The 12454-nt window shown below is 47.4% G+C and overlaps 1 protein-coding gene across 1 annotated transcript; it reads right to left on the bottom strand.

Annotated features, from left to right (window-relative positions):
* Window positions 1–7820: 7820 nt before the first annotated feature.
* Window positions 7821–12006, bottom strand: LOC121001409 (elongation factor 1-alpha). The gene is made up of 7 exons (XM_040432451.1): window positions 11860–12006; window positions 10176–10355; window positions 9739–10035; window positions 9292–9442; window positions 8878–9134; window positions 8559–8793; window positions 7821–7939 (listed from the first exon to the last, which is right to left on the bottom strand). The coding sequence occupies exons 1-7, from the start codon at window positions 12004–12006 to the stop codon at window positions 7821–7823; spliced, it is 1386 nt and encodes a 461-aa protein (XP_040288385.1).
* Window positions 12007–12454: the final 448 nt, after the last annotated feature.

A 12454-nucleotide genomic window follows, 5' to 3' on the forward strand; every position in this document is an offset into this window, starting at 1 on the left:
CACTATGAGGGCCGATGTCAGAGCTTCTTTCAGGGCCTGGAAGGCCTCTTCCTGCTTCTGCCCCCAGGTAATATTTTGGCCCTTGGGTTGCCCAGCCGTTCCTCTCAACAACTCATTCAGTGGGCCCGCTATCTTGGCATAGTCTTTGATGAACCGCCGGTAATACCCGGTCGGTCCAAGGAAGGCCTTCAACTCCCGCAGCGTTCTGGGCACTAGCCATTGTCGTATTGCAGCCACTTTGTCTTGGGACGGCAACACTCCGTCTTGGGACACCCTATGGCCCAAGTACTCGATTTTCCTCTTGAATAGATGACACTTCTTTGGCTTTACCTTCAGGCCATGGGATCGCAGTCGCTCGAGTACCTGCCCTAGCCGATTCAGGTGTTCTTGAAAAGTAGCAGAGTATACGATGATATCGTCCAGGTATATCAGAGTGGCTTCAAAATTCAGGTCTCCCAGACATCTCTCCATCAGCCGCTGGAAGGTCCCCGGGGCATTAGTCAGCCCAAATGGCATCCTGTTGAATTCGAATAGTCCCATGGGGAGTATGAATGCCGTCTTTGCCTTGTCTTGCTCGGCCACTGGTACTTGCCAGTACCCGCTCGCCATGTCCAAGGTAGAGAAGTATTTGGCTCGTCCTAGAGCAGTCAGAGACTCCTCGATACGTGGCAGAGGATATGAGTCTCGCGCGGTGCATGCATTCAACCGCCGGTAATCCACACAAAACCGAATAGTGCCATCCTTCTTAACAAGCACTACTGGGGCCGCCCAAGGGCTCTGGCTACCCCGCACCACTCCGGAATCTATCATCTGTTTCAACAACGTTTTCACTTCCTGGTACAACTTGGGAAAAAATCTGCTGATATCTTTCCCGAATTGGAGGAGTGTCCCTCGTCGGTATCTCATGTGTGATAGCATCCGTGCAGCCAAAGTCATCGGAGTGACGGGCGAATGCAGCCTGATTCTCCCACAGCATGTTTTCAACTGCTTGCCGTTGGTCTGAACTGAGATCCTTCACATCTATTTCCATTTGATCCAAGATGGTTCTCTTCTACACTGGCAGTAACTGCCAGGGTCCAAACAGCATCACCTACCGGAGCTAGATTCACTTCTCTCCGACTCAATACTTCTCCCCGATGTAGGTACACACGAGCCAGTTCCACTCCTGGCGTCAAGGAAACTTCTAGATTTCCCATATTCACAGCTCTTATAGGTAATCGTCCATTCTGGACCACTCCCAGTGTTCGGGCCACCTGGACATCCTGACCAAACTCTCCTAGGGCCGTCGGTTCGATGAACACCTCCATACCTTCAAGATTGCGGAAGGTTCCCACGGGTAACGTCAACACGGTCTCCCGTCCAGGGGGGATGGTGAGGGTAACCTTTTCTGGCGCTCGGATCGTTCCCACAGACTGGTGTGCTGGGACACTTTTCTGTGTCCCACAGAATCGGATCAGCCGTTGAAACGCTTTCTGAGTAGGTTTGTGCGGAGTGGCTTGCTTCCAATAGCCTGGCCCCCGTTTGGGGAACATTATCTGATCTAATTCTTGCAGAATGTTCATGCCCATTATCACAGGCACATCTTCTTTGAACGTCTCAGGGACCAACAGGATACCTTTCCGTCCCACTTCTTGCCCACATAGCCGTACATTTATCCACAGGACTCCTGTGACAGGGATCTGTTGTTGATTGGCCGCTGTAACCCGGACCAGCGTCTCTCGTTATGGCTTGGCCAGCGCTTGGAAGTAACGGTAGAAGAGTGACTCAGGCATAGTCGTTACTTGTGACCCGGTATCCACTAAGCAGTCGACCGGAATGCCTTCAAATTCAGCTCGAATGGTGGGACACCCTGCGACCAGGTGTTCGGAGCCATACTGGGTATCTTGGCTCTCCACCTCCCCCGCAGTACGCCCCACTACTGCGGGGGCAGGAAGTTTAACGGTGGCTCTGGGCGTCTAGCCACATCACTCCGACACTCTCTGGCATAATGTCCATAATTCCCACACCGCCAACACTGTGCCCCTTGACGGCCTTCTCCTTGTCTGCGTATGGGAAGTGACCTTAGGACTTGATTGACGGGCCTCCTTGGAGGATATTGAGGAGCTTGGTGAGAAGGTAAATTAGGGTGAGGATTTTCAGATATAGGAACCCATGGGGGCGCCTGATAAATTTGTTGTCGGGCCGGGTAGGCAGTTTCAGGGGTATAGTGCGACTCCATCCGTTTTTCCAGGTGTGTCAACTTTTCGTGCATAGCACTCAGAGAGCTCTGTAAGTCTTGTACTACTCTGACTATGACCTCTTCGCTCTTTGAAACCCCGGGGGAGGTGACGGTCTGGGTCCGTATCACTCCGGACACACAACTTTCTTCTTTTCTCCGTGCCACTGCCTCTGCTAATATTTGTCTAAAGGTTAGTGTAGAGTCCACCGTAACTCGATCCTGCAGGGCCCGTTTCAGTGGAGTGCTGTAGAGTCCCAGAATGAATTGTTCCCGCAGGATCCGATCTGCAGTTCCCATGGCGGTTACTCTGTCCGCCTCTTTTTTCTGCACCTCGGCCAACACTTCCTTTAGCGCCATTGCATACTGCGAGACACCTTCGTCTTCCCGCTGAATTCGGTAAAAGAATTTCACCCTGAGGTGCCCTGCGCTGGCTGTTTCACCGTATATTTCTTCCAGGAATCGCACTCTCTTTTAATGTATTGCGAGTGGCTTCCGGTTGTAATAGGACATTTTGTCGGGCCTCACCCTCTAGAGTGGCCAAAGCGATTTCTACTTGTAGTTCTGGGCTGACATTGTAAATCCTAGCAGCGCTCTGTAATCTTGACACCCAGTCCGACAGTGACATGTTCTGGCCATCAAATTTAGGTAGCAAGTTAAACAACGTGCCAATAGGGAGGGCCCTTGCAGGGGTTCCACCATTGCCTGAGGTGCTTACATTAGCATTATGCACATTGCCTTCAGCCGCCTCCATCTCTGTGACTGTACCCTGCTCGCAGCGCCACTTGTAGCGGTCAGAGGAGGGAAAGACCGCAAAGCAGGATTCAAGTACAGTACAGCGGACAAGGAGACTGAAGTAAAAGCCGGCTTTATTAAGGAGCAAAATGAAACTGCCGGAAAACCTGAGTAACAATACAGTACCACCGCACCAGAGGCACAATGGGTCAAAGACAGGAATGGTATGAACAGGTGAACATAAAACAACAACAATGGTAATGAGATTTTGCATAGACACAGAATAAGCTAAACAGCAAACAGTCAGCTTGCAGGCTACTCTCACTACCAAATTCCTATCTAGCCCTGCTACCCAGGGGACGCTTCTACAGCGCACTGACTAAGTCCCTGACTCTATAACCTATCACAGGAAAGCACCGGTGCCACTCACAGTTCTGCAGATTCTCCTGGGTACAATAAGATGCAGTCTGGATCCAGGTCCGGTCGCTTGCTTGGCTGTCTTTCTTTCTCCGATCACAACAGATGCAGATCTCCACCTAGTTCCAGCTCTGGCAGGAAGGATCCGGCTGGTACTGGTCTCTACACACAGTCCCACTCTTCTGGAACACACGGTGAAGTCCTCTGTGTGCAGCTCCACAGCTGTCAGGAAAAACTCAGCTAATATAGCCTCCTGCTACTCCAGTCTTTTACTGTTATCTCTCAGCAGTCCATCTCTCCCTGTTATCTCAGCAAGGCCCCAGCAACTTCTAGAACAGCCCGGGAAAAACTTCTCAACTCTTTCTTAGCCTCTGGCCAGCACAACTCAGGTTTCTGTTTAGTCACAGTGGCCTCTGGTGGCCGGAGGGAAACATGACAGTCTACATAGATATAAGTGCTGGAAATGCTGCTGGTTGATTCAGGGCTGCCTCTTACATATACAATTACAATACTTTTACTGGCACATGATGGGGGGCCTCTCGTTACTGGCACATGATGGGGGGCCTCGTTACTGGCACATGATTGGGGGGGTGCTCTTGTTCCTGGCACATGATTGGGGGGTCCTTTTGTTCCTGGCACATGATTTGGGGGGGGGGGGGGCTCTTGTTCCTGGCACATGATTTGGGAGGGCCTCTCGTTCCTGGCACATGATTGGGGGCCGCTCTCGTTCCTGGCACATGATTTGGGGGGGGGCTCTCGTTCCTGGCACATGATTTGGGGGGGGGCTCTCGTTCCTGGCACATGATTTGGGGGGGCCTCTCGTTCCTGGCACATGATTGGGGGGGCCTCTCGTTCCTGGCACATGATTGGGGGGGGGGGCCTCTCGTTCCTAGCACATGATTGGGGGCCGCTCTCGTTCCTGGCACATGATTGGGGGCACTTATTACTGTCACATTGGTGGGCACTATAGGGGCATCTACTGAGGCCACAAAGAAGGGGCATTGTATATGGGGGGCTCTGTACAGTAGCATTTTATACTGGGACACATTATGGTGGGTACTTTGGGGGAGAGGAGTACTATGGGGTCATCTACAGGGGCACTAAGGGGTATTTTATGCTTGAAAATTATGGGGGACACAGCATCTACTGGGGCACTATGTATGGGGCATTTTATACTGGTACATTATGGGGGGGCACTAGGAAGAAGGGGGGAGAGGAGCACTATATAGGGGTATTTTATACCGGCACATTATGGGGGCACTATGGGGACATTAGCTCAACTGGGGGCATTACAAGGAGAAGTTTTTTGCACTGTCACATAAGAATTATTTCTACTGGGGGCATTATGGTGGGCTTTATTACTCCCCCATGGTATGACCCCCTAGTAGCAGCACCAGCCTCTCCCTGCTCTGTTATCCCTCTGCTTCTTCTCCAAATACTTATAAAATCTCTCTCATTAGGCTAAAACACAACATCAGCTCCACCGAGCCAAGTGTTGAAGTGGTGTCCGAGATCCAAGCAACTAAGTTTTCATGTGAAATATGTTAGCATACATATTCGTATAGCATACACTGTGCCCCACAATATACCGCCACACTGTGTAGTCTGTTCTATAAGCACCATTGTTTTTGCCCTGTGAGTTCATGCCTGCACCTTCTTTGACACACACACACATCCTGTATGCGCTGTGAATGGGGATTGCAGTGCATACAGTCTCAGGTTCCTACAGACTCCACATTTGTGTACCGCAATCCCCATTCATGGCACATGCGCAGGATCTCAACACATTGCTGTCAAGTGTCAACCAAAGGAGCGGCCGTGACTTTACATGGGAGAGGTGTTACGGTCTGAAGGGCACAGAGGATCCCCTACCACACCTCTTGACACTGTTTTACTTTTAAAGAATAAATATTTTTTTTTTTAGCTAAGTAAAGGCTAAAGAACAGATTCTATAAAAAAAAAGGTATCGATACATCAACATCTATTCAGCTATGCTGGTGATTTCATATGCATAAAACATAGGACAGATGCACTTTGTGTTATAAAAAAAAAAAAAATTGATCCACGTTGAGTTTTTTTTCTATAAAAAGGCCCAATTAAATCTTTAGCACCAGGTCCATCATGCTCTTAATCCGGCCCTGCATGAGACCTTACACTGCCAGATCACTAACAAGCATTCGTACAAGCTCTTGTTAGCGATGATCTGTCTTACCATCGGCCAGTGTAACACAGCCATACCAGTCTCCTACAACTGCTGGAAGTGACCATTCTTGATCATGAACCAGACGCTGAACTACAGGCTGTAACCCTAAACAGCTGGCTCCAAACTTCACCTTCTGAGCCAGTAACTGGTAAACTACTGCTTAAGCCTCTTGCACACGACCGCATGTATTTTGCGGTCCGCAAAAAATAAAAAGTCAGTGTGCATTCCATATTTTACGGAACGGAACAGCTGGCCCCTAATACAACAGTACTATCCTTGTCCGTTATGCGGACAATAGGACAAAGTTTTATCCTTTAGTGGAACAGATACGGAACGCACACCGAGTACCTTCTGGTTTTTTTGCAGACCCATTGAAATGAATGGTTCTGCATAAATAAAAAGCAGAATGGACACAGAAAGAAAATACGTTCGTGCACAAGAGGCCTAAGACTTAAAGCTCATGCACACAACCGTAGCCTGTTTTGCAGTCTACAAAACATGGATACCAACCGTGTGCATTCTGTAGGATGGAACATCCTGCCCTCTATAGAACAGAGCAGTTCTATCCTTGTCCGTAACACAGACCATGTTCTATTTTTTACAGGTGGAGCGGACATACGGATGCAGACAGTACTCATGTGCTGTCCACATTCTTTGCAGCCTGTTGAAGTAAATGGGTCCAAACATTTTTGTTCCGCATTTTGTGCAAAAATAAAAATTTTAATTTACATTTGTGCGCTTGAGCCCTTGGGGGAGAAAATAAGAGGGCTGTCTGTGATATCTCCTTCTCTTCCAGAGGACGTGACAAGGCACAGACTGCCGGCAGTCACTGCACCCAAACTAAAATCTATGGCAATTCAGAGCGGCTGCAGAAAACTGGTGTAAATGGCGATAAAGGTGCTGGTTCCACCCCCCTTTTCAGAAAGTGGCGACATGGATATAGAAACCACTTCTAGTAACAAAAAAGTTGCTAATTTTATAAATGCCACTGCTAAAGTTAGGCTTGCGACTTTATCAGAAAAGTGGCACAGGGAGATGACAATATAGTCAATAAACAGCATCTGTCAGCAGTTTTATACTTATGAAACTGGCTGACCTGTTACATGTGCGCTTGGCAGCTGACAGCATCTGTGTTGGTCTCATGTTCATATGTGCCCTCATTGCTGAGAAAAATGAGGTTTTACGACATGAAAATGAGTCTCTAGGAGCAACGGGGGAGTTACCATTACACCTAGAGAGAAACTGCTCCCTCTGCACTCTAGGTGCAATGGTAACGCCCCCGTTGCTCCTAGAGGCTCACTTGCCTACAGTAACATTTCTCAGCAATGCAGTCACATATGAACATGGGACCAACACAGACGCCTTCAGCTGCCAACAGCACATGCAACAGGTCAGCCAGTGTCATAGGTACAAATCTGCTGACAGATGCCATTTAAGGGGGGGGGGGGGGGGGGGGGGAATTTGAGTGTTTACTTTGTACTGGAATGTTTCAATACGAGTCAAGGAAGGGAAAGGTGGAATACTGAAATTTTGTGACAGTGAATGAATAATTCAGTTGACAGGGCTACAATTCCACTGTACAGAGATGCTGGCGCCCTACAACCCCTGGGGTACTTTAGAGATTACCATTTATACATTGCAGTCCCTGTATACAGAAAGCTCAAGTGCTCCCTCTAGTGGTTTTATCATGTCTGACAACCCAGGGGATTTGGAGGTCTGACCGTTAGTGGCCATGCTGGTAAAGAGAATCAGGGAAAAGGGCAAAGTCTGCACAGACCCTTTTAGGCTAAAGTTTCCAGGGTGTCTGACCAGCTTCCTGTATTTATGTTATGTGGTAGGTGGACTGCAGGGTTTAGCGAGGCAGGCATTCAGGCCATTGGAGTGGGCTCCGGGTGGGATGCTGGCGTTAGCAAAAATTCGCACAGACCCTGCTTACCACCACTTCTATTTGTACTCATTAGTTAGGTATCATATCTGCAATACTTTGAATCTTCACGAGAGAAAAACCCAAAACCTATTATTCCATTGCAGCAACCCTTGCAGGCCATTCATTCACCTAGGGATGCCACATACCTTAGAGGCAGCTGCCAACATTTACCAGGTCACTTATCTAAGACCACGTACACACGACTGAATGCTTCTCCATTTTATTAGAAAGACCAGGGTAACATAAAGCAACAGTTACACTTCACTGTTGTGGCAGAAATCACTGCACGACTGAAACTGAAGGAAAGCGAGACGGCAAGATCTTCATGTCACCAGGATTGGCTTCTGGGCTTGTTTCCTGGCCAAGTTGCTTATTTTTCTTTCCACCGATTTAACCACACCTACAGCAACAGTTTGCTTCAAATCCCGGGCAGCAAAGCGTCCTATCAGAAGCAAGAGGCAGACATGAAGCACAACATGCATTGGATAATTAAAGATAAAGACTATGGGCCAGATTTATCATGACTCTGACAGCTCACTCCACTTTCACATATGGCTAAAGTCAGTTTTAGCCAAGTCAGATTTATGATCGGCCCTTTAAGACTGTAATAAATGTGGTTTGACGGTAGCAGTTTATCCGTCAGTAAGCAGCTTTACAAAAGTCGCACATCTTTACGAAAAAGTCGCACGTTTTTATGAAAAAGTCGCATGTTCTATTAAAAAGTCTCATAAGATAAGCATGGTCCTCACTGGAGTGAAATTGGGACTTTTGAGACTTTTTTAAATAGTCCCAATAGTAAATCTGTCTAGAGATTCATTTACATAAGAAAACACGCCCACTTTCAGAAAACTGGCGAGCATAGTGCAGAGCAGAAAAAAGTCGCAAATTTGTGCGCAGTTTTAGCGTTTGGGACTTTCACTCCATTATTCTGACCTGAGCTAATGATAAATCTGGCCCTATGTGTTGGCCACAATGCATGTTCTTTACTGGATAAAGACCTGAATTATGAAGGCCAGTGACCAATCTAGTCTGCTGGATGTCAGATTGAAGACTAAACCTACCTAAAGGGGGATAGTCGAAGAACCTCTCCACGCAGAAGGGTTTAATGGGCTTAAGGGTCACAATTGCTGCATCTCCAGACTTCAGCTGATAAGGACTGTCCTCCAGTTTTTTGCCAGACCTCCGATCAATCTTCTCCTGAAGCTCTGAGAACTGGCAGGTGATGTGGGCGGTATGGCAGTCTATGACTGGGGAGTAGCCCGCTTTTATGAATCCAGGATGGTTCAGAATGATTACCTACAGAGAGACAAACCATCACTTTACCAACCACACAAGTTAGTCTGAGTTAAAAAAAAGGTAATTCTGGTGAAAATTATGTACCTGGGCAGTGAAGCTTGTGGCCTCAGTGGGTGGATCGCTCTTTGAGTTTCCAGCAACATTTCCCCGTTTCAGACTTTTCACAGCGATGTTTTTGACATTAAATCCTATGTTATAGCCTGGAAACGCAGTCTGGAGAGGCTCATGATGCATCTCTATAGACTTTACTTCTGCAGTAAAGTTTGATGGTGCAAAGCAGATGGTCATACCCGGTTTAAGGATCCCAGTTTCTACTTTACCCACTGGCACTGTGCCAATGCCTTAGATAAAAAGGAACATAGCTTTAATTAGCGTTTTCTAAATAGGTTTCTCATTTCCTTTTTCCACCTGCCCTCAATTCTAGAAGGTTAACCATTTCCAAATCCTATCTACAGTCTACCAGCATTTCTAGAAATTGGCAAGTAGCAAACTGCTTACCACCTATCTTATATACATCTTGCAGTGGCAGTCGTAATGGCTTGTTGGCTGGTCGGACGGGAGGTATGAGGTTATCCATGACTTCCAGCAGAGATTGTCCTTTAGTAAAGCCATCTTTTCGTTTCACTTTCCATCCTTTAAACCAACCCATCTGAGGAGTAGACCACAAGATATTCGTATTTATGAAGAGTAGTCAGCAAGTAGTAGATGACCATGCTAAAGACACCAGTGAAGTAAGGTCTCCCAAAGCAACATAGGAAAGTCACCTTTAGGCCTCTTGCACACAAACTTGTGCTGCGTACCGCAAATTGCAGTCCGCAATGCACGGGCACCGAGGCGGGCACTTGAATGAGGTTCGCGATCCGTCCGTTCCGCAAAAAGACAGGACAAGTTCTATCTTTATGTGGGGGGAGACACACACTCAACATGGCTTCTACAGAGTCTTACCTTCTGGCTTGGAGAAGATATGTTCTCTCCGGTCCACCCCGACACAGGTACAAATGGGATAGAATTTGGGTTGTATCCAATCTTCTTTAGGTACAGCGTCACATTCTTTACCACTTCATCAAATCTCTTCTCACTGTACGGAGGCTCTGTCAGGTCCATCTTGTTCACGCATACAACAAGTTGTTTGACACCCATGGTGTAGGCCAGAAGAGCATGTTCCCTGGTTTGACCATTTCTGGACACCCCAGCTTCAAACTCCCCTGTGGCTGCAGAGACCACTAGAAGAGCCACATCAGCCTGAAATAAGAGCAGACTTAGTTTAACTCTTAGGCCAACTCTCCTAACATCTAGGAACCACACTGTAGCACCAAGATCATGGCAGCTTTCTGAAAGACAGCAGTTGAGAGGCCTAACATTTGCCAAAACCACACACCTACCTGGGATGTGCCAGTGATCATGTTCTTGATGAAGTCTCTGTGTCCTGGGGCATCAATTATAGTAATGGTGAACCTGTTGGTTTGGAACTTCCACAGGGAAATATCAATTGTTATGCCTCGCTCCCTCTCAGCCTTCAACTTGTCCAAGATCCATGCGAACTTGAACGAGCCCTTACCAATCTACATATAGAAACTGGCATTAGTCATGAAGTCCTAGTTCTGAAGCCAGACACATTAGGCACTGTAATGGCAGTTACCATTAGACCTTTACACCAAAATAGAGTAAATATATATTCTGTGCATTGGGGACCACAATTTGCAGTCCCCAATGCACAAGCAACATCCGTGCGGATCAAGCCCCATTCAACTTGAATGGGTCCGTGATCCATCCGCACCGAACAAGTTCTATTTTTCTGCGGTGCAGAGGCATGGACAAAAACACCACGGAAGCACGCCGTAGTGCTTCCGTTCAAGTGAATGGATCCGCAGTCATGATGCGGAGAGCACCCGTGTATTGCAGGCCGCAATACAGCCGTGTGCAAGAGGCCTTGACTGTAATACTTACAGTTCCCTTCTACAGTTAACAGCAGATCACTAGGTTTCAGAAGCAGGACACCCCATGATCAGCTTATCATTGGGAGAATGAAGAGGGGGGGGGGGGGGGGGGGGTGCTTTACCACATGTTAAAGGGAGGCTGTCACCAGAAATTTAGAGGGGTATTCCGGTAGGTACACATCTTATCCCCTATCCATAGGATAGGGGATAACTATCAGATTGGTGGGGGTCCCAATGATGGGACCCACCAGTCACAAGACTGTGCCCCTTATTGCTTCCCTAAAATGAGTGTAGTTGCCGGTAGGACATGCATGCGGCTGCTCCATTCATTTCTATGGGAGTCCCAGAAATAGAGTACAGTGCTCCGGTCATTTTAGGGGAGCAGCAAGGGGGTACAGGGCCCCCCCACTGATCTGAGTTATGCCCTATCCTGATAAAGGGGAATTCTGGTAGATACAAGGTAACGGTTATACCAGGCACACTGAGGGTCATTTATTAAGAATGCTACAAAAAATTTTGGCATAAGAGTCACAAGACCCTGTTTTGGAACTTTTAAACACCACTGCAACAAGTTTTTGTATGCGGTCCTTGCCACTGGGGAGTGGCGGGGGCAGAGCTATTGGCCCCAGAAAATTCACACTTATGCCTGACGATAGGGACTGCAGTACAGGGTCGGACTGCGGTGCATTCCGTATTGCAGTCAGTCATAATGGAATTCTATGGCCAGCATAGACTTCTATTATTGACAGAATGCCTATTTTGGCTTCCGTGGTGCATGCAGTCATAAAATTCCATTATGGGCCGTGTTAGTCAAATCCATAATAGGACTTTTAGATAACCCAAACCTTATATGCCAAACACAAATTCGCACAACACTACTCAGCATGACAGGACTACTGAGATCTTAAATAGGACTGCAAATAAACCTAAACCATTCTTATCTCAGCAAAGTTTAGGAATAGTACAACATATACCATAAACCACCTCCAGCTTTGCTACATCTGCCCACAGCCTACACAAAGATACAAACCCAAGAAGCAGTAGACATCTTAATTGGAACACATATGACACCTCTCAAAATCCCACCAGATGAGAAGACACAGATCCCATGTCCTGCACAGTTCATTACCTGACCAGCTGCAGCCTCCAGTTTCTCCAGAGATCTTTGGTCAAAGCCCCCACACTTGTAGATGAGGTGACCAGTGGTGGTGGACTTCCCAGAGTCCACATGGCCAATAATGACCACATTCAAATGAATCTTCCCCTTGTCAGTCATGATTCCTCTACTCACTCCACACCCTCACAAAGTTCCTGACTGTATCTTTGTGTGGTGAGACTAGGTTCCTCCAGCAGAGTTATATAGTCACAGTGATATCACCTGGTCTCGTCTCACCTCACCTGCATCCCCCTCTCTGCTCTAAGAGGTCCAGGTTCTCCTAATAGACCAGTCATAGCATTAACCCATGATATGCAGCCAGGGGCTCCATGCATGATGAAGTCTAGTCTGTCTGATATTCCAGGACTACACTGATATATCTGGTGTTTCTTAGGGCTTATGCACAAGACACGGCTGTATTTTATGGTCTGCCGAGTGCATGCTGCCATTTCTTTTCTAACTTGTGTAGAATTGTCCTATCCTTGTCCGCAAAATGGACAACAGGACATTAGTGTTGAGCGAACTTGTGTTTTAAGTTCTGCGTCTAAAGTTCGGGTTATTGAAGAAT

Source organism: Bufo bufo, chromosome 5 (genome assembly GCF_905171765.1).
Source record: "Bufo bufo chromosome 5, aBufBuf1.1, whole genome shotgun sequence".
Taxonomy (NCBI): Eukaryota; Metazoa; Chordata; class Amphibia; order Anura; family Bufonidae; genus Bufo; species Bufo bufo.